This window comes from Euprymna scolopes, chromosome 10 (assembly GCF_053919585.1).
Source record: "Euprymna scolopes isolate OS-2025 chromosome 10, ASM5391958v1, whole genome shotgun sequence".
Taxonomy (NCBI): Eukaryota; Metazoa; Mollusca; class Cephalopoda; order Sepiida; family Sepiolidae; genus Euprymna; species Euprymna scolopes.
Window position 1 is genome coordinate 18,708,164 of NC_136491.1, and position 23,744 is coordinate 18,731,907.

The 23,744-nt window shown below is 29.5% G+C and overlaps 1 protein-coding gene across 13 annotated transcripts in view; it reads right to left on the reverse strand.

Moving 5' to 3' along the window:
* Positions 1 to 23,744, reverse strand: part of LOC145285826 (protein CLEC16A-like) — a 154,181-nt gene that overhangs the window by 28,524 nt on the left and 101,913 nt on the right. For 8 of the 13 annotated variants that reach the window (XM_080134259.1, XM_080134253.1, XM_080134255.1 and 5 more), the window contains 6 exons: positions 20,025 to 20,199; positions 18,702 to 18,802; positions 7,998 to 8,050; positions 5,210 to 5,279; positions 3,210 to 3,364; positions 1,113 to 1,163 (listed from right to left, as the gene is read on the reverse strand). In XM_080134259.1, the coding sequence (XP_079990385.1) occupies positions 1,113 to 1,163; positions 3,210 to 3,364; positions 5,210 to 5,279; positions 7,998 to 8,050; positions 18,702 to 18,802; positions 20,025 to 20,199 (605 nt within the window). The remainder of the gene's footprint in view (positions 1 to 1,112; positions 1,164 to 3,209; positions 3,365 to 5,209; positions 5,280 to 7,997; positions 8,051 to 18,701; positions 18,803 to 20,024; positions 20,200 to 23,744) is intronic. The other 5 variants (XM_080134254.1, XM_080134256.1, XM_080134252.1 and 2 more) reach the window with 1 other exon arrangement.

Consider the following 23,744-nt stretch of genomic DNA (forward strand, 5'->3'; position numbering starts at 1 on the left):
TATTTGGTATATTATTTTTTTTCTATTGAATCCATAGAAATATGTGTACACGCACACTAGTGATGGGACGATTCTGATATAATTTCCGATTCTGATTTTTCATAAATCTATATATTTAACCGTAAATACACGTGTTAAATGTGCACATTTCCGCAAACAAAAATACTCTTGTGTATAAACAGAATCAAATACAGATAATTAAAAGAATCGTTTTGGCATCAGAAAATATGCACAAAATTTTCCAAATTCTGATTAATTGTCGCAACACTAATATACACTAGTCATAACTTGATGCTAAAAGCCAGTGGAGGATAAAAGGTTAATAGATGTACATGTTAGACAAGGAGTTAAAGATAGATCTATAACAGTTCACAATGGAATAGAAACATACTTATACAAAGCTGTTAAACGAGTGACTGACACCTATTAACAGAGTCAAGTTTTTTGTATCTTAAATTACATTCAGTGAATAATACTTGGATTTTTTATCACCAACGAAATAAAGATGCGGAGATTGACAGCTAAAACATAATAGCCTTTTTAAAGATAAAAAACAAAATTCTTAAGTGATTGTCAAATCTAGGAACTAATTTCAAATAAAATGAAGCAGATCTACTTGAACTGGCTCATTTGGCAACCTTATTTTTAACAGTTTTTGACTTCACATACATTACCGTATATTTTGAATTCATGAAGATCTTTAAAAAAAGATTTTGTAGCTGTTTCAGTTTGTTTGATGATATTGCACAAGAATTATTTTTAGTATTCCACATTTAATCAAATTCTGCTGACTTATGACTATCAGGATTTTTCTTTTTGATATTGAAGAGTCATAAAAATAATTTACTGGGTAGAAAATATATTAAGATTTAAATATAGTTTTCAGGAGAAAAAAAAAAAAGCAGTTCTTGCAATCATTGGAGCTACACTCACTATCTTAAATGAAAAATTTCTTCCTTCCGACATGGTTTTTGAAAAGTTAAAACATTTTTTATTAACCTAAATCGGCTCGACATTCTCTAGTTGAGGAAAAAAAAGTTAATACACATTTAATTTGCCATATTAGGACTACTGTATAAGTATTGGGAAAAAATTTATTAAAAAATAGTTACCTTCATTTCTCTATATTCATCTTCAAACATATCCAAAAAGATTTCCTCACTCTAAAAAAAAAAAAAAAAAAAAAAAAAAGTTTCAAGTTAAAAAATATATAAGAAATTCAAAATATAAAGACTGGTTCTTTGAAACTAATATACGAACAAACCCTAGGGGGCCCTTTCACCAATAAACTCATCATGAGTTTATCATTGGTAAATTAAAAGATGCAAAAAAATGAATTAAATTGTTATGCAAGTGTAAATATTTTGAGATATATGAGAAAAAAAAAAAAAAAAAAAGGCAAATGGGAATTTGTGTGAATTATATATACAATATAAAATATGAGATGGAGAGGGTATGAGAATGATTAAAATATATCTCAGAGCAAGTCTAATAATTTAACAAATTCATTCTGTCAAAGTGACGGCTTGCATGAAGGAAAAAAGAGACTGATTCCAAAATCAGTAAATAATTTTGAGAGTTAGCCCGGTGCAATATTCTGAAACAGTCCATTTTATAGGCATGGCACAAGCTGGATTTTCAATTAGATGTTGATCAATGGCAGATTCCAAAAGCAAACGAGGGGTGAAAATGACATGTTGGTTGATGCATGTCTGCAAATTTGAGGTTTAACTTAGTCAGTAGTACACTGGCAATTAAATTCATAAAAAAACATTACTTTGCATGATGTCGGGCATACCATCCTTCGTGACCAGGGGGAAATGCAGATTCACAATTTAATGCACAAATTTCAGTCTTATTTAAAAAGAAAAAAAAAAATTTTGCAGAGATTCCATAGCAGTAAAATTCTTCAACTGATTTTGTACTTTTTATTATTTTAACATTTCATAAATGTTACCAGTTTATACAAGATGGCATCTGAGGGCAAGAACAAATTAAAATGTAATAAAAATTAAACGTGAACAAAATTACAAAGGTTTTAATGAAAAACAAACTTTAACCATCTGATAAATAAAAATAAATGCGCACAAGTAAGGATTTTCAATTGATGCAGCCATTGTTACTTTGATCAACTGCATTTTTTTTTTTTTTTTTTAAATGTACTTCCTCTTAAGTATGATCTAAAATCTTTTTTTTTTTGCTACAAAAGGTTTTAATAAATGCAATGTTTCTCCAGTCTTAGTGAACAAGCAGTAACAATACACTTACAATGTTTTCATCTTTTTCACTTGTTCATATTTAACAACTATTGTTTTTACTTTGTTTTTCTATTAAACCCATTAATGGATACCAGTTTCAGCATTACTCATTTAAATAAATTTTATATTCAATGCTTAACACCCCCTGGCCCATTATTGTTATTGATAGTTTACTATTATTCGATTGAAAAATGCTCAGAAAAAAAAATATACAACTTATTTTGGACACCTGTAACTATAAAAAGACCTGATTTTCAGAAATTAATTCTTGTAGGGTTGTAATTGTTAAAGTTTGTTTTATATAAAAAAAAATTCAAATATCTGTATTAGATTGAAATTCTTTTCACATTAAATTTAGCAAGGAAAACGTAAAAAAAAAAACAAAGTTACATCTAAAATAAGCTTTTTCTGAATTAACATTGAAAATATTAGCATTAGAAATGTTAATTTTAGAATAAATAAATTATCTATCTCAATTTAATATTTAAAATTCATTTAATAGAATTTTATGTGGAACATTGTGGTACTCGTGCATTATAATTGGATATAAAAAAATACATTTTAATAAAAGCATTACATAATTACTTGTCATATTGAAATTAATAAAAGTTCCAAAACTTGTGAAAAGTGATAGATCTGCTAAAAGTATTAAAAAAAAAGTTATAGCATATTCTCAATCTGCCATTTTACAATTTGAAATGGCGAAAGTGAAAACAAGAGATAAATCTGTCATGAAATAGAAGAAACTGATAAAACTTATTTGACATTTTTTCTTGTAATCATATTTCTATTTTATTTTTATTAATTTTGATACAACACGTAATTATATAAGTATAATTGCTTAAAATACAATTTGATATCCAATTATAATGCACAAATACCAAGTATCAAGATTTTTAATTAAAAAAAAAAAATTATGACTAAATGTAAACAATTAGTGAAAAAACTTACCTTATAGAAGTTACGAAGAAGTTGGTTGCTGCATTCTCGTGCATTTTCTACACAGGCTAAATGCCTGTCTTGCAGGAAGGACCTTCCATTTGTATATACCAATTGTTTCAGCAATTTGATGCTAAGCTCAAGAGTTGCTAAACGCAGTTTGGCAGCTTAAAAAAAAAAAAATTTCAATATGAAGTTTTGAAAAAAAATTTTAATATGATCTTTTATATAAAAATCAGTCACTTTTCATTTTTTTTTTAGTTGCTTTACACAAGGATATGATTTATCAAGATGCTGCCCTTTGGATACTTATTTTAATAAGAAAAGAAAATTAATTTTTACTAAAATATGGTTTTATTTAAATCAAAAGTTAATATCACATTTTTTTTTTAACACTGGGGAATGTTGACTGTATTTTAATTTTATGCAAATTTGGTGAACAGGACAGAATTCCCCATGACAAAATATGGATTAAAAATTTACTGATCAGATTTTTATAAAATTTGAACATGAAATTTGGAATATTATAGAGCTGTATTTTAATTATGTTTTTAGAGTATCAAAGAGTGGAAACTTTCAAAATACAAGTTTTTACTATATGCCATTGAGTATTGTCTCCTAAAAAAAAAAACAAAAAAAAAAACAAAAAAACATAATCCTGCTTGTTTATGAATATCAGGGATGTGAGGGGTTGATGAAGTAGAAAAGAAAAAAAAATCTAGAAATCAAGAAACTTCCCAACCTGGAAGAACCCAATCAAAATTTTTGTTATGGAAAGTAAATTCTATATAGTTTTTTTTTTTTTTTTTTTTTTGAGGGATGGGGAGAGGGCAGGGTGACACATTGAATAGTTAGTAAAAACATTATCCCTACTACTAACACCAAATAGCAAGCCCCTACCCAATCCCTAAGTTCAACTGGAAAAAATCATATGCAAAACTGATCCCCACTCCAAATTTTAAATTTGCTCCCAAGTTTTTTTTCAGGGTGTTCATATAATTGCCTTAATATAGAATCTCATATTTTTGGAGATTCTTTAGTGAATGGTATTAATCTAATAAAACTTCTTTCATACTGACAGTATCAACCAATGTTTTTCACTTTTACTGTCATGAAATTTTGTTTAAATATTTTTGTTTAAAAAGAATGTTTAAAATTTGTTTTTTGTGTAAAAAAAAAATAAAAAAATAAAAAAAAAATAATCCAAATACAAATGTTTGGTACAAGAAAAAAAAAAAAAAAAAACCCTGGTCATTTAAAGACCCCAAATGCATATGTGAGGGTTGATGGGACAAAGTTATTTTTCTGAAGCAAATGTCTTCTACCCCCTATTCCTATCATAAATGGTTTTATATTTGTAAAAAAAATTTAAATTTCACAAGAGGAAGGAACAAGACAAAATAAGATGTGAAGAAAAGATAAAGTGAGAAATTAATTTTTATCCAAAATTTACTTATTAAATTCCAGTAATGTTCTTATCAATCAAACCAAAGTCAATATTAATTGACCCAGTTAATCAAGTTCAACGATTATTAGTATTAATAATCAAGCATTTCAAAATAATCAAGACAACAATATTATAACAGGTTTACCATAAGATGTATTTCTTCAGTGTTACAATTGTTTAACCATTTGGACAAGCTTAAACATTTCGTTAAGATAATCCAAAATGGTTAATCAGACACAAAATACAACTAATAAAAATTTACACACACACACACAGTAGAACCTGGGATATGGAATTAAAAATTAGTAACAAAATACAGTATATAATACACATGTATATAATCAAATAACATTATAAATAACACCGTAAGGCAGGCAAATAGTGTAACCAGGCGCCAGGAAAACATTGTATTCCATATCATAACTGGAGAAAAAAAAAAAACGTATCCCAGGATTCTAGTGTGTCTGTCTGTGTATATATATATATATATATAATTTTTTCTGAAAAAAAAAAAAAAAAAAAAAAAAAAATTGAGCAAAGATCTCCTTCATGGTCATATACTTACAAGGCTGACATGCAAGAGTGATGATTTTAATGAGTTTTTCAACCAAAGCCACATTATAATAATCCTTGGTCTGAAAAAGAATTAAGAAACAGAAAACATAAGCATATTTGTGTTGCAATCCTAAAATTAAAAATTATCTCAAACCAAATCAAGTATTCAATGATCAAAAGATCAACATATCTTCATGTAACTAAATGTAAAAAAAACAAAAAAAACAAACATTTTAGTCTCAAATGTTAAAATTGTGAGGATCTAATCAATCCTGTAGGTCATTAAAGATTGAATATGTAATAGTCTTAATCATAAATTAAAAATATTTAATTAAAAAATACTTGGTTGGATGATTAAAAACAATTCTAACATTTTCTTTGTACACACAGTAAAAACCTAATTTGAATGTTTTAATTTTGTAAATTTATATTTTATGTCAAGTTACTTTTTAAATAAAATAAAGTCAACTGGTCTCCTGAATAAATTTAAAACAATTTATGCGGTGATGCTGGGTGAAACCTCTAAAAATCAAATAGGACTACAACCAATCATTTTATGGAAGTTTTTGATTAGTTTTGTTTTATGGCATATCAACCATTTTTTTTTTTTAATTATTTAATGATGAATTTAGTAATTTTGGACAAATGTTATGATGCTTCAAGTTCTTTATCTTCAAATATTTATTTTGAGTGTTTGGTTTGTTTTGTAGAAAAAAAAAAAGGTTTTTGACTTTGCAGAAGATGATCAAGTTTTGCAAAGGAAAAGGAAAAAATGTTTGGTGCATTCATTAGTCAGGAAACTAGTATCTTCAAAAAACCTGATCTGGTAGCACCAAATGTCCTAACAAGTATTACCAGTCCGGACCAAAGTGGACTTGGAATTAATAGTAACTAAGGGACAACTCCATATTCCCCCCAGCTCCAAAATGAGGGATCATTATGGTCGGAATCAGGATCTTTTATAAAATAAAATGGAGAATCAGAAGATTAAAACCAATCTCAGCTTTATGATGCAAGGTCTGTAATAAGCAATGACTGCATTTAAAAGTGTGCATGAATATATAAGCTGAGTGTAGCATTTGTTTTTTTTTGGGGGGGGGGGGTTATATACTTTTATAAAATTCATTAATATATTCCTTTATTTTGGGATGGAGTTAAAAAAAAAAAAAAAAAAAAAAAAAAAATTGAATTTGCAATTAACTAACCAAATCGGTCATCTCTTAATAAATTTGTTTTCTCAATATATTGCTTCTGTCACTCTTTGCTTAACATTCAAAGAAAACCAAAGATTTTAATATTTCATGATAGAAAATACCACAAGTATTAATACTAGTTAATCCATAACTGAAGAGAGAAAGAGATAGCAAACAGAAAGAAAATAAGTAATTTTGCATTTTTTAAAAGTTGCAGTTTATTGAAGCACTATCAGAATCAACGCTTGCCAATGCAAAACAAGTATATTTATGCCAGTAATATAAAAATCTTGCGTTCTAGTGGTGAAGTCACTGAAGGCGTTTTTGATATCGTTTAGGTTTTTGAAGCATTTCTCATGCAGAAAGTTTTCTAAATGCTTGAAAATGTGGTAGTTGGTAGGTGAGGTCTGGAGAGTATGACGGATGAGAGTTTAACTCAAAAAGTGTTGTGGAGCTTTATCGGTGTCTAACCACCGAACTGAGCATCGCCATTGTTGTAAAGAACCCACTTTTAATCACAAATCACAACCCGGTCGAGAAATGGGTCATTCTTGTTGCGTAAAAGAAAAGATGACACTTTATAACAGCGTTTCTTTTGGTTGTTGTTGAATTTGAGGCACCCATTTGTAAAATTTTTGTCTTTCCATTCTCTCTCAATCTCAAGTAGTTGGAAATCGTATACGTTACGTATAATTCAGAAGTAAATTCTCAAACAGGTGTGTGTGAATTGACTTCAACTAAAGTTTTTAATTGATCATTAACATCCGATGGCCAACCACTATGCTCATCTTCAAAGACTCATCACTGCCACAAAATTTCTTAAACCACCATTGTGCTGTGTGTTCAGTAGTGGTTCCTGAACCAAATGCATGGTTGATATCACAAGCTGTTTCAGCAGCTTTTCATCCCAACTTAAAATAACAATTGTGTGAATTTTTTTTTTTTTTTTTTTTTTCCATCTTGTATTCAATGTTCTGAAAAGGAGGCAATTGTTTTAAAATTATTGTAATTCAAACAATTAGATGGGGTGAAAAATGTTTTTTAAGATGATATATAAAGTAAAGGTATAACGAAAACTTATTTGAAAATGCATCATTTTAAACCAAAATTTAAAATTCTGCAAGAACCTTCTTCTCAACCTTAATATATGAAGTATTGTATTATACCTGTTGATAATTCTTTCACAATTTCTAAAACTTTAGCAGTTAAGAATAAAATTTCTTGTTGTCCGAGATTTTGAAAATAATGATCACCAGATCTAATATTCATCACATCTATTGTTTTAAATTAAATGCAAAAAAAAAAAAAAAACAAAAAAGAAAAAAAAAAAAAAAAAAACAAAAAAGAAAAAAAAAAAAGAAAAAAAAAAGTCTTAATAAGACATAAAAAGGGCTATAAAAAATCCGAAAAGATTACATAACTCATTAGTAACTTTTATAATTCAGTCCTAATGGATCTTTTTTCAAATACAGCTGTACTTATCTCAATTAGTAATTATCAATCATGTTTATTGTACAATAATTTTATATAAAAACCAAAACTTAATGAATGTAAAAAAAAAAAATAAAATAAAAAATAAATAAAATTCAAAAATTAAATTGTTACCTCAGAACGTTCAGTCGGCATAAGAACAGTATCTAAGAGGCCCTGATGGATACCTAAAAAATCCAAAAAAAATTTAAGTTTTAAGAAATAAAATATAACTGAAAAAAAGAAAAATACTGATAAACATAAAATGTCAGTTTACTATCTGCACTAGAAAACATTTTTACTTTTTAAAGTTTAATATACTTTTTAATTGAAAATATAGTAAAAATTAAAACCTACAAAAATGGCAGCATTATTTTTGTTTCTGTCAATGTGGCCTCTATTAACTCGATAAATTTAGTTCACAGCACTCAACATACCATAAATCAAGAGTACGATCTCTACAATCAGCCAGACAGTGGTTTTGTTGCTGTCGGGCTCAGGTATGGTTCTGATCAGTCCTACAAAGTTCAACTGCCCAGGCTTTATCTTCTTTTTAAGAGTTTAGTTTATAGCCAATGATATGAGGCACCCCAACCAGATAACAGAGCCACTCGGGCATTTTTTTGTAGGCCAAAATGAACTTTTAGTGTGTGGATTTTTTAAAATAACATTTAACCTTGTGAATAATCTCCCTTGGAGCAGAGGGCAGCAAATAAACACTCAACATACCATGAACTAAGATTACATTCAATCATATAAAGAAGTCCTAACAATTGAAATTGCCTTTTTAATTTACATATACATACATTATATATATATATAATAAAAAAAAAAATGAACTTCAAAGACTGTTCAGACATTGAAAATAGCAAACCTTATAAATAGCTCAATATCTTTCAGCCAGAGACATATTTATACTAAATGCAAAATAATTTTTTTAACATTCATGCAGCACAGTTAACAGAAAAAAAAAATACAAATTTAATGCAAGAAAATTTAATTTTCTACTGATCTGTATAATTTCAAAGTGTAGAAACTGATTGTAAAATTTATCATCTCCAAATTTTTACTTAGCCAAACATGAGTAAGAAAAACGTTGGTCAATTTCTTTTCTGAGAAATGGTCGTTTATTTCAAGCTTAAATGTGTGTGTGTATATATCTATAATATAAAGCTGAACGTCTGTGTGTGTGTGATCACAAATAGGCTCCTACATGGTTGACTATTATAGAAAACTGATCTCATATGAGATATGTATCGAGACACAGGAATGGGTATGTTTGATATGGTATAATTATGATCCATTAAAATTGTGGAGCCTGCGTACGTGCCTGGTTCACAAAGTATGGAAATAAATTTAAAAAAAAAAAAAAAAAAAAAAAAAACGTTTACAAGTGTTTTTGATATAGATGTACATAATACTTTGATAAGTATGTTTTAACTTAAATAGAGATGGTATAATAAAACTGGAGTCTGCGTTCGCGGCTGGCCTCCATAGAATGGAAATAGGCAATAATTTTAATAAAGACTTTTCATATCTATCTGCATAAGTATACTTTGATAATTATGTTTCAGTTTGAAGAAATATGGTATAATAAAATTATGGGGTGTTCGTTTGCACCTGACCTCCATAGATTGGAAATATATCACAAAGTTTAACAAGGTTTTTTTTAATATAGATCCACAGAATATTGTGATAAGTGTTTCAGTGTGAACATGTATGGTATAATAAATTATGGGGTTTATCTATTCTATTTTTACTTTCATCATATTTTGCTTTGATTTTGATACCCCCCAAATTCGAAGCTATCTCTTTACAACCCTTCCTTTTCATAACCTATCATACTTTCATAAATCAGTCCATTTTCTGTAGGCTGTTTTTGAACCCAGTCAACGACGGGTACTTTTTCTAGTATATATATATATATATATATATATATATATATATATATATATAGCTTCCTTTGAATTGAACTGGCAACCACTTCAAATGAAAGATTGGTGGGACCATAAGCCTTTTGATTTTACAATCTTTTAAGCCTGGAATTAGCAACCACTTAAAAAAAAAAAAAAAAAAAAATACATTAACCACCATCTTTTTATTGACCCTCTATTGGTTAAGAGAAAACATTTTGAAATAATCATTTTAGAACTTTAAAAGAACACAGGTCAATAAAAATTAAATTTTAATGTATTTTGTAACAGTTGTTATATTTTGTATCACCTGTTCATTTCTGCTGTTAACCACACTATATGATTTTAAAAAATAAAATTTATATTTTTAAGGATTAGTATTTTCTATTAAATGCAAATTTTAAGCATATGAATTTAAGTGCTTTTTGTCTATCACAACAATATGAATGAAGATGACAGATTAACTACTTTAAGTTGTATCTATAAAAAGAAAATTTTAATTTTTTGTTGTACTTTTGATTAGAAGAGAAAATGAAAAATATTTTCATTTATAATCTGAAATGTTATTAAATAACTTATTTTTATCTTGAATTCAATTTTACTAAGTGTAAAAGTATTTTTTTCATTAAATTAACTCATTTCTAGCAAAATTTGTTTTTCACAATGCATATTGTTTATATTTTTTAATTCAACCAAAAATTCAATATAAAAAAACCTTAAAATAGAATTCCTGTTAAACACTATATACACAACATGCTTGTCATAATTTAACAATTATCTTTTACAAATTTTATGTCCTTAAAAATAGTTTTAAAAAATTATGAGCTCAACTTGGTACATTTGATGTTTCATTGAAATGAATTAAAAAAAAAATTTAATCATAAAGATACATAAAAACATTGAATAAAAGGGCAGGAAATGCTAATGATCTAAAAAGCAATGGGAAGGGAGGGGGAGATAACACCCATGTTTTTAAGAAATTTTTTTTACATTAAAAAATATTCGAATAAACAAATAAACTAAATTCATGAACCAGTTTTTGAAATTTCTACTGCAATTCAAATAGCAGACAAATGCACAATTACAAAAACTAAAATAGAGTTTGATTTTCAAAAGAAAACTATGAAAATGCAAAATTCCAATATTTAGTATTCAATATAATTGTTATTCTTAAGCGGGCAGACGATAATCATAGAATGAATTTAGCTATAAGAAAATCTATTGAATCGATAAGTACAAGAAATGATCTTTTGTTTTTCATTCTAAAATTGAGGTTTAATTTAGATATTTCGCAGTTGTAAAAACAATTTTATATGCACTCCAAAAAGGTGTTGGGTCTGTTTTAATATATACATATTTATAGAAATGATATGCAATAATGAGCAACCGATTCAGATAAAAAAATGTTTCTAGTTGCTCAATCGAAAACAGTAATAAATGACCAAGCTAATTTTGCTGAGTATGCTTTGAATATTAAATCACTTAAAACACATTTTGTGATAAACTTCGCTTATTTGCTTTATTCAAAGCTCAATTCATTTTTTTAAGAAAAAAAAAATGAAAAAGTAATATTTCTTTGTTTGACAGAATAAAAACTAACCCTATTTATAATAGCAATGTAAAATATAGTATTTGAAAATTCCAAAGATTTAATTTTAATAAAAAAAAAATAAGGGGGGGGCAAAGAAGCTCTAAAAGCAGAACTAAAAGAAAAAGAGCGACGTTCTTTGAACAATATCCATGCAAATAATTATCACACACAAAAGATCTCCACATCAAAGCACATGCACAGCAAACGACAAAGAAAATTTATATCCACAACATCTGACACTTACGATATAATCCTGTTAGTCACAGAGGTTGAAAGAGAAATACCAATTTAAATTATTAGAAAAATTACAGAAATATTTTGTCAGAAGGGGGGGGGGGAGAAAAAAATTTACTTTTGTTATCTTATAGTAGAAATAATTGCACAAGTCTGCTTAGAGAGGTTCAGATTTATTTTGACTGGAAATCCTATTGTACTTTCCCAATAAATGCTGCCTTTCTTCCCAAAAAAGAAACAAAAAAAAAAAAATCTTGTTCATCAAAAACCAATTTTTCTCTATTAAGTCACATTTTCCTTTCTTTCGGTTAATGCCATTTTTGCAATGTTTTGGCTATTACGCTTGTCCGTCTTCTAGTGCTTTTTTATTATAGTCGTAACGGATAAAATAAAGCTGTACGACTGAGAGGCCTAGTCCTTATACAGAGATATTCATACACTCAAAATCTTTGACATACTGCCTACAACACCTGCATCTTCAACCAAATCGCCCCAACCATGCAAGACCAACAACACGGAGATTATTCTGAAAATGAGACTGCTGGTTTGGACACATTCTTTGATGTCCTGTGGAGGAATTCATCTACAAATTAGTATCCCTAATAGCTGGTGAAAGCGCAAAAGTGGCCAACTGGAGGCACGGATTAAAATAGTGAAATCAGATATGAAGCTGGTTTCTGCGTTTTTGGTATTCATTGATGGAACAGGAAATGGCTGAAATACATTTGGGATTGTCAATCGGCATGCGTGAGCAGTTTCGATGCAGTGAACTCGTTTGGAAGGTGAACGTCATTACAAATAAAAAGGTTGCGACTCAAATTCTCAGATTATCAACGTCAATAAAAAGAATGTACGAGTCATGTAAATACTGATGCCTCAAAAGTAATCAAGGTTTATATTAACATTTATATGAACACAGAAACAATGTAAAATGTACAAGGAAAAAAGTATTACATAGAAACACTGATTACACGAACTAAAGCAGGAGAAGCTGACCAAGTGAGAAAATCTACGTGAAGTTCAAAGACAAAGAGAAAACACTGGTGTAGCAGCAGACCTAATTTTACTGAAGCTCTACATATCGGATCGAGAGAGGGAAATAAACAACATATACAAAGAATCAAAGAGGAATGATGTTTATGATATATAGAACTGGAAGAAAGAGTAACGGAGAGAGAGAGAGAGAACATCTAGTTTTTGCCTACCATCTGTGCAGGAGTAGTAGTAGCAGCAACAGGCCAAGTGATAGCAAGTAAGAGTAATACGAAAAGAAATTACTTTGTGGTAGGAATTTTTTTCTTTTTTTTCCCCCCCCATTTTGTAATTTATTCAACATATATATGTATACACACATAAATACACAATATAAATTGAAAGATAATATAAACAGAGCTCAAAAGTGCTCAATGCTATGAAAACAACAAAACAGCTATAGGATTGCATAGCTAACACAGATAATGTTTTGATGTAACACTCACTTTAGATTTAACATCTTTTGGTTTTGAAGAGCCAGTTAGATCAAAATTCATGCAATATATAATTATTTCCACAGCCAAACAATGTCACAGCTCACAAGAGCCATGATAGCTAACAAACCGGAAGTCCAAGACTCTGAAATTACTAATTGCTCGCATGGTTAGCATGTTGTATGGCATTGTCCTAAGAAGTATAAAATTCATACTTGTGAGACAGGCTTGGGTTATAGCTGGTTGGATAACCACATCTCTTGTTAAAGACAAAGTAGGTTCATTCAATAACTGGATTTTGCTGCCGTTTGCTTGATCTGTGTTAGTTTATAGACTGTGTGTGGCGCGGTTGCTCATGTGATAGAGTACTCAGCTCACATGCAAGAGACTTGGGTTTTGAATCCAGAGTTCGGATATGTCTGACTGACAAGGTCAAACGAGGGCGAAACTCAAGTCCTGGACTTGAGGTTTGTTGGCAGTCATGGCTCTTGTGAGCTGTGGCATTGTTTAGCTGTGGAAATAATTATATAATCTCACATTCTGAGATATCTATCTATATAGATTTTTTTTTTTTTTTTCATCCAGCCCTTAAGTTCATGGTAGACAAAGAAGTTGATTCTAGTCTTCCATTATTGGATATTCTACTTTCTAAAACTTTTTCAGTTTTTTCACTTCAGTCTACCGTAAACTTACAATTACTGGTCTTTATACACGTTAGGACTGTTCCACGTGTGCACGCATTTTACAATATTTTTGTTTCCAAAAGAAAAAATTCATTTTTTTGTAATTGTATCCAAATTATTGTAATTCAAATCCAGTAAATAATACAAGATTCTAAAATATTTTTTTTATTAAAACAATCAAAAAAGATTGTTTATGAATCAAGTCTGTTAAGAAAACGGGAAGTTCCAGAGAAACTGAATTTCAAAAGTACATCTTTCAAAAGAGCTACTTTTTAGTTTCTTGTCACTAAGGGAACTAAGAATATATAACACATCACTCAAAAAGTCCTGGGCCTGGCATACAGATGGTATCACTAATAAAAATTCATGTTCTTTTCTATAAAGTACTAACCTTCAAATGGCATGTCAAAATTTGAGCACAATCAGATTAATTTACAGTTATCCAAATGAAACTGTTACAATTTTTCAAAAAAAAAAAAAAATTGAAAAACTTGGAATGTGTTTTAATAAAAAATTGCTTTCCAATAAGAAAAAATTCTGTGCAAGCAAAGCAATGGCTCAAGTGTCGTTCAAACACTGCTTCATCGTAAACAATGGTTACGAGTTGGTGACTGATTTTAAATAAATACAATAAATGCTGAACGCTCAGGTCAACCAAATTCAGCAATTATTCTGAAAACTTTCAAATTTTCTTCAGTTGAATGGGAATTGAAATTATGCGAGATAGAAGCATATTTACCGTTTTTCATCAACATTTGCAAACGAGAAAGCAATGTTAAAAGTGGATGTCACATTTCAATGAGAAACAATGATTCAGAACAGTGTTTAAAAAAAAAAATAAATAAATAAAAAAAAATTAGTTTTTGTATCAATATGCAACAAAAGGGATGAAACATGGATCCACCTCGTTCCTCTGGAGTCAAATCGGCCGTCAACAGAGTAGATAGCAGTAGATGAAAGTTGTCCAAAGTGATCAAAGATGTAGGCAAGGTATGTACAAAGTATTTTGCCTTTAGAAAAAGCAAAACATTAACAGCATATATATTATATAGCATTACTGGTGCATTCGAGGGAGTAATGGATATAAAAACATTAAATGCATTTTCATCAAAGCAATGCACCGCGTCACAACTCAATTGCAAAACTACATGGACTGCACTTCAAATTACATCCAGACCCATATTCTCCAGATCCAGTTCCCAGCAAATATTTTGTTTACAAACCTCAAAAGAATGTATCGGGGGGGAAAAATTACCTCCAATTAAGTGATATCAGCAACTAACGGCATTTTGACCTCTAAGACAAATCGTTCTTCAAAAATGTTAAAATTGTTTGATAAACGTTGGAATCAATGTCATTGTAGGAGATTGTGTTGATGAATAAAGTTGAAGTTTGCATAAAAGTTGCTGTTTTATAAGTTAGGTCAAAGAGGACTTATTGTGTGATGTTGGAACTATTTGTTAATGTTTAAATATATTAACAACACTAAGCTTTGAATTAACTTTATATTTATTGAATGCAATATGGTCATAAATTTATTTTGTCCAGGAATATTTTTCTATAGAAAGGTAACTCTTTCCAATAATTTTACAAATTTTTTTTTTTTTTTTTTTTTTTTTTAATTGCTGTGAAAAGAATGGACATATAAAGCTTAAAAATTATTCTGGAAATTAGATTTGAGTATCTATAATAAAAAGGTGGACCTTTTTACTTCGTTTCATAAAATGTACTGAACAAATAAAAGCAAATAAGTTTAAAACTCAGCCATTAAGGTTTACTTGAAATTTAAAAATGTAAATTATAAACAAATTAAAGTTCTTCATTTTAATAAGTAATTTTGAAAATCCAATGAGTCCAAATCACAAAATTCATGCAAGGCTTATTATGGATTTAATCTTGCATAGGATTATAATTTACTAACACTTTATGATAATCCTACAAAATCTGCTCAAACTTTTTCCAATAATATTTTAAATAGTAAAAAAAAAAAAAAAAAAAAATAAAAAAAAAAACTTTTGCTGCAGACAGGTTAAATGTACAAATGATTTAATGAGGTTAAATTGTAATTGTTTTAACTTTTTTTACATTTAAAAATTCAATGTATCCAATCTACGAAATTCATGCAAGGTTAATTAAATGGAGTATAACGGACTGATTTTAATCCTACATGATAATTTTTAAAATATGGAGGTGCCTTCCATAAGTTTTTAGACTTTTTTACATTTAAAATTATTGTAAACTCTTGAAAGTTCAGTATGTTATTGCTATACATACTGAGATAACTGACCAATTTTTATGATTTTAGGTTCAAATGAACAGCTACAGCAGGAATTGAAATACATTCTACTAAAGCCTGATTGTCACAGCTGGTGAATTTAAAAAATGCAATCTGAATGCGAAGATACTTAAGAATGATATGCAATAAAATTCTGTTTTAAAGTTGGGAAAAAAAAAATGCCACAAAAATGTATGGAATGTTTTAGATTACTTTTGGATCATTTTACATGAATTGAGTATCAGTTTTCCAGTGACCGGAGATTCAAGGAAGGCGGGGAGTCTGAAAGACGATGAGGTGTGGGAGGAGTAAGGAAGTCAGAACACCAGAGTTGATTGGCCAAATAAAGAATTTCATCGATAAGGACCGTTGTGTGTCTATAGAGACAATAAATGCACAGTTTGATGTCAGTGTGGGAACTGTACATACAATTATTTGTGAGGAACGAAAGATGCAGAAGATTTGTACAAAGTTTGTCACAAGGGTGCTCAGAGAAAATCTAACTATTTGACCAAGATGGACATCAAGAACATTAATCATCCTTATAGTTCAGACCTTGCCCTCTGTGACTTTTTGTTATTCTTTAAGCTTAGAGGCTGTCATTATGAGACAATTGAGATGAAAGAGGCTGTGACGAAGGTCATTGACACACAAAACTTCCATCGGGCCTTCCAGAAGTTGTTGAAACAATACAACATGCATTATAGCCAAAGGAGAAGACTTTGAAGGGGACTAGAGTTTGTGTATACTATCAATGAAAGTACCCATATAAAAAATATCTGAAAACTTATTTAAAGCACCTCGTATTTAAAATTGATATTCCACTTCATAACTGATCTAATTCTTCACAGTAATATTTTAAATTGTTTTATAAATCAATGTCGGCTTTAAATTTTGCTGCAGACAGGTTATATATACAAATGATTTGTATTCTGTTTAAACTTTAACATTCATTTGAATTTATTCAAGAAATGTTTGTATTTTTTCTTGAATAAATTCAAATAGAGATTAAAAAGTTTATTTTTTAATGTTATGTTGAGGTCCTTTGGTAGAAAATGCCTAGCTCTGAATATTGTTTCATGAAATTGAACATTACTTTGTCCAAAAGATGCAAGGGAGTGTATTGTTATTTTCATTTATGAAAAAAGTGTATGAACATTGTATAATGGTTGGATTAATTGTTCAAGTTTTGATTTTTTAAACATTCATATGTTTTGAATAAATGATGAATAAAGTTCTATTATTATCCATAGTTTTATCGTTAATGAAAAAATGTTTGGCTAGGAACAAAGTGTAGTATCTGTTTTGATATTACACTTCACCTTTTCAGTCCTCAGTCAGTGGAGGAAAAATCCTTCATCACCGAAACAATTTTTATTTTTGTTCTCATCCAGAGAGCCCCTTTTTTGGGGAGCTGGATTTTCCTCCACATTAAAAACCGACCTTGTGTAGAGATAAGTAAATAGAAACAAATGACCACCTTTCTATCCTCTCATACATCAACTCATAAGCTGAATGAAAGTTATACTATTTCCACAATTAAAATAGCTACAAAAACCTTCACTTGATGGTTGAACTTTGTGTTATATTTAAGAAAACTGAAGTCCCTTGTAAATCTTAATAGAATCCAAAAGACATCAAAATATTTTTCTGTAAATTTTCAGAAAATTTTATTTTTCTAACAGCCATGGATTAAAAAAAAAATAAAAAATAAAAAAAATTTCATTCAAAAGTGATGTTCCATATAAAATACAATCAATAATTTTGTATGAATTAAACCATTTTTGAAAGATTTAAAAATAAAATGAATTTTGTAAAAGATTAAATTACTTTATTGCTAGAATATAAGATACATTTCCTAATGAATATTAGAATAGAGTTTCTGGTACATCTAAGCAAAATTATGTCTCATTTCCAAAAGATTTGTCCTGAAATATCTACATTTCAAACTAAGGCATTTCATGTCTATATGTCATCACCTTTTACATACATTTGAGACCGTTAGATTAGCAAAGATGGTAATTTGATGGCAAGGTAAAAAAAAAAAAAATTATTAACTGATTTTAAGCCGCAGTTGCTTCAAATTTATCAAACTTGTTGACCATAAGAATTTAGAGAGTTGCATCTTTGATAATCTGTCCCCAAACAACTTCTAGTTATGAAAATAGATCTCAGATAAAGAAAAGATATAGTTTTAAGATTGTCCATTTTGCCTTGTGGACATCATTCTAATTACTGACCAGGAGAAGTGTTGATCAATAGAAGAAAAACTATTCCCCTTTCCCATCAATAAACTTTGTAACACTGAGTGAGAATATGTACATCCTCTTATGAAACATTTTATTGATTAGCAACTACTTCTAATTTAAGTGTTATGGATTAGTCAACATTTTGATTAGCAACTATTAATATTAATTAGCAACTATTAATATTGTATTAGTAACTATTAATATTGATTAGTAACTATTAATATTGATTAGTAACTATTGATATTGTATTAGTAACTATTAATATTGATTAGTAACTATTGATATTAATTGGAAACTATTTCTAAGTGTTATGGATTAGTCAACATTTTGTATGAAAGAAAAAAAAAACAAAAAACTGAGGATTTTTATTTTTGAAATGAAAAATTTTGAATGAATCTAAAAAAAAGTAGAAATAAAAAACTGATTACCTTCATTATGACCCATCGCATATAACAAACATAATGCAAATAGGGTCTCATAGTCATTCTCATTGCATTCCAAGGCATTAAATATGGCTTCAAGATATGGTCTAAAAGAAAAAAAAAACTAGTAAATTTCCAAGAATAAAATTTAAATAAGTTCAAAACTCATTGTCATAAATTCATGTGATAGCTTTAACAGTATATTTAAAAAAAAAAAAAAAAAAAAAAAAAAAAAAAAAAAAAAAAAAAAAAAAAAAAAAAAGACAACCAGACGGTAAATAACATCAAAATCTATGAGGTTCCAATTTTCTAGAGTTCTTAATTTGTGACTCAAGTTTTCTGATCATCTCGGTATACCTTCTTTTAGCTATGACTATTACAATTTTACAATTTCTTGATGCTATAAATTTTGTCTATTTGTATTTGAATCGATGGAATGCTTACTGCCTAAGAGTAATGACAGTTACACAGGTTGAAATAAACTATTGGGAAAAGTGGGGCTTGCTCTAGAATTTCTGTGTTGGGACATGGCTTTCGATGCCTGCTTTGATCCATTTGGTTACCTCATTTGCGCTGATCAATAGGGAGGAAAAAGGTTTTACTTCATGGGATATGTTTCTCATGTGATCTCCAATGGATTCCCAATCTGCTCATTTGAAGTATTTCATCATTTTGAGTAACCGTCATTCGGCTTGGGGATCAAAATTTTAGGGCGATATCAACTGTTATCACTAGATGATCAACATTCCTGAGTAGACTATGGGCATCTGCTACACAAACCTTGGATAATGCAGTCAAGAATAGGCACAATCTGGGCTCCCTTTATCGTGCTAGAAAATTATTCACACCTGAGAGTATCCTATATCTCTAAAAAGCCACCATCAACCCATGCATGGAGTATTGCTGTCACATGTGGGCTGGTACATTGATGGGCCCCTAATTCACAGTAGCCCCTTGTATAAAGATCCGAAAAATTATGGGAATAGAAAAGTTTCATGAATTTTAAGTAATAATACTGTCCCTCCTCCCACCACCATCATGTTATTATGACCAAAATTGTATCGGACCATCAACCCTTTATGAGTTATTTTCAATACTAAAACAATACTTATTCTAACTGATGAAACACTAGTAATGCATAATTCAACACAATGACAGGATTTGAACTCCATGGCCTGAAACAGTATCCATTAGGCACATCTCCCCCCCACCCATTTTCATTGAACCATCTTATCTTGTTTAAACAAAACATTTAGAAAATGTTTAGTAATGGAGGTGAGTTTAACAGAAAAAAAAAAAAAAAAAAAAAGAAAAAAAGGGGGTCCTTACCGATTAACAAGCGAAAATTCTGCTTGTCTCTGTTCTACAGTTGCCGTATGACTTCTTCGGTTTCCAAACCCATATGAGCTAAGCAGTTTCTCTTCATCTGTAGAATTCTGGTTAGGACTTGAAATATCAGTATCACCAGAAATGGCTTCACTGCTTGGACTCAGCGCTTCACCTTCTAACAAAATAAGTTTTTAAGAATGAGGGCAAATGAAGGAAATAAAGTTTCTTTTTATTCTTTACTATTCGGAGATTGTAATTAAAATAGAAAAGTTATGGGGGTGGGTGGCATTTTAACAAGCGACAAGAAAAAGGGTAATTTAGGCATTTCAAAAAAATTTTATATTTTGGTGATATCTGTGACCAGGCCGGGGGGGGGGGGGGGGGGGGGCACAAAGAAAAATGTGAAAAAAAAGGGCCAAATTAAGTAACTGATACAGGAATTCTAAAAAATGATTTTGTCCTTGTTAAATGTACTCCCACTCTCAAACATTAGAAAATGATTAGTTTTCAGACAGACAAATATTCCTATTTACAATCCAAAAAACAAGGATAGTTATAAATACTAGGTACCTAACTTAGTCATTTTTCATAATAGTAAAAAGAAATGAATATTTCTTAAATTTGAGATATATATATATATATATATATATATATAAATCACCATATTTGATTTAATTTTGCATGTGCTAGATGGTTTTTAGAAATTAACTTCTAAACTAAGCTATCTCTGGCCAAATCTTTATCTCTCAAGTCCATCCTTATCACTTCCACCCAGGTTTTCCTTATCCTTCCCTTATCGAAGGACCCTGAGGGAACAAATATATTGAGGACATTGCAAAAGCTGCTGCAAAGAGCATCCAAAATAATCTTATTTTAAAGTCAATACTAAATCTGGGAATAAACATTCTAATAAATATCTTGCATTTGTTTCATTCTGTCAATTATGTAAAAAAAAAAAAAAAAAAAAAAAAAAAAAATTTCAAATGATAGCTTTTGGAATTGGAGATTAGGTCAAAATGTTTTTATTGTAATTGTCCCAAGACTTGTTAAAACTACAACAGCTTTTCAACTTTAAATTTCAATAGAAACAAGCCACACGTGCGATGATGCCACAAAAAATAGTGAAGAAATGATGAATGTGAGAAGTGTGAAGGGTCAACGTTACCTTCACATTTTTGCCAATTTTCAGAAAAATATAATGCATGGGGCAAAAGTTATGGGGTAAAAAGTGTCATTTTTTTGCAATTTTGGGACAATTGTGACCCCTTTTGAGCTCCTGGGAACACCGAATCCCAGTGAAAATGAACAAATAGTGCAGTTTTACACCTTAAGACATGTACATTTGAATTCAGCACCATGGAAAATCACTATATAGACATACATATCAAGTTTTTGAGTAATATGAAAAATAGCTCCAAAAAGGCATGTTTTTTTTTTAGCCCTAAAAGTCCCAGAGGAATGCAAACCAGAATTTTGCCAGGGTCACCCATACTGAATTTGTATCAAGAACAATGGCCTTCACATTTTAGCCAAGTTTCAGGAAAATCTAATGGATGGATCAAAAGTTATGGGGCAAAGCTTGTCATTTTTGGGCATTTTTTACCTCTTAAGCTCCTTAGGACAACGGAAATTTTCACAAAAAAAAAATAAAATAAAAAAATAAAATAAAAATAAATTTACAGTGCGCATCTATTTAATGAAATACAATTTGTGGCAAAATTTCAGGAAAAACTAATGGATGGTTAACTGGCAATTGTCCGGAATATCGGACACACTCACTGACGCCACTGAAAACATGGATCCCTCTGATAAATCGGGGGGGGGGGGGACCAACAAATAATTTGAATCACATTTAACATATATATATATATATATATATATATATATATATATATAATAGTATGAAACCATACTTATGGCAAGTAAGCTGCCTAGAAACTTGTTTCAACTCTTAAAATCTTATTAGTCTTGCTTGGCATTAGCCTATTTTCATACTACCACTATTACAATGTACTCTTATTTTTCCTCTCTTTAGCTATGGTCATAAAAACTGTTAGCAATAGACAGGTCACTTAGCTAATTAGGGAATGTATAAAACTTAGGAACATCATGATAGTTAGGCAATACTGCACTCTGAAGATGCAACCGATTTTTCAGTACTGTTGAAAATACTGAAAAATAAATTAAAATTTTTAAAAACCTAAAAAAACAAACATTTGAAACCATAAATATATAATATAAAACAATGTGTTAAAGACATTTGATAATTTTTTTGAATTTCATTTTAGAAAGATGTACAGAATGTCACTTTTTTTGTATCAACTCTATAACATAGCTGGATATTTGAAGCACTAAGGAGTGTGGTAGACCAAGAAAGACCTGACTTATGTACATATGCAATATTACTTTCTGGATAGGACCACATGGAGATCAGGTAGTAGGTATTGCCCGATTGTTGTCCATCCTGGAGTCCAGGACACTTGTAGCACCAAGAATATTGAAAAAATACCAAAGCCCAATTATGACCATTTGAAGCGGAAAAGTGATAAGTTTACAAGCTGGAGACTGGACTAGAGATGGAAAAAAAATATTTAAAAAGTGCTCTGTATCATGATCCATGATGGATTAAAACATCCTAAAATCATAGCTGTAGCTCAGCAGACCACAAAATGTGAATTGGAAGCCTGTAAAAAGCAGTCGCTAGTAGGAAGGGTCATTGACATCCTGACTGCATCTGCACAAGTAAATTCATAGAGAAGCTTGGGGGAATGGAGGTACAACAAAAACTAGGCCTTGACGGGAGAGATGGCTGTCGTAATGGTGATTAAAAAAGTGACAAATGAGCATCACAATGTCGTGAGTGCCAACTGTTCACTGTCAAGATGCAAGAGAACCACCATACAAAAGCCCAAAAATTCACCAAAAAATTTTGGGGATGCTATGGCTTTTCTCAATAGATAATGAACAAAAACAGCATTTTACAAAGTCCTGTGCAGCATAAAGACCAAAATCCTTCAAACTGGTATTTCTAGAAATGACCACATTACACTGCCCCACATCTTTGAAAAGGGACAGGCTTAATTTAGATGCCTGTATGAGGATATTTTGCCAAATACAGCATTTGGACTATTGATAATATTTCCATTATTAACAAAGACATGACCTTTTTGTTTCATTAAAAAAACAAAAAAACAAAAACAAAGCAAAAACAAAAACAAAAAAAACAAAACAAATCAAAAACCTTGTGTTATATAGTATAAACATATCTTTAAAAAAGACAAAGTAAAAAAAACATAAAATAAAAAATAAAAATCAAGAGAATTGAAAGTGAAACAAGACAACCAAGTCAAAAATGCTGCCATCAGAGTTGATCAAAGGATTGAGTAGTTAACAGAAGTAAACAAATCCCAAAGAAAAGTTAGAGGTAAGAAAAAAAGTTAAGAAAAAAGTGGAACAGTAAAACATTAAGCTATACAAGAATATAAAATTGTTTTTCATACGGCTTAGATACTGAGCATCGATTAATATATATCGAATTGTCTTTCAAATGTGGTATTGAAAAAATATCAGAGTATCGATACTTAAGAAAACCATTTATAAAAAAAATGGTGGTTGTTCTTAGAGGTACAAAACTAAAACTAATTAACAAACAGTATAATAGTAAACATCATAAAATTTGGAATATAGACTTTTGTCGTTTGTTATATTCTCTGTAATTAC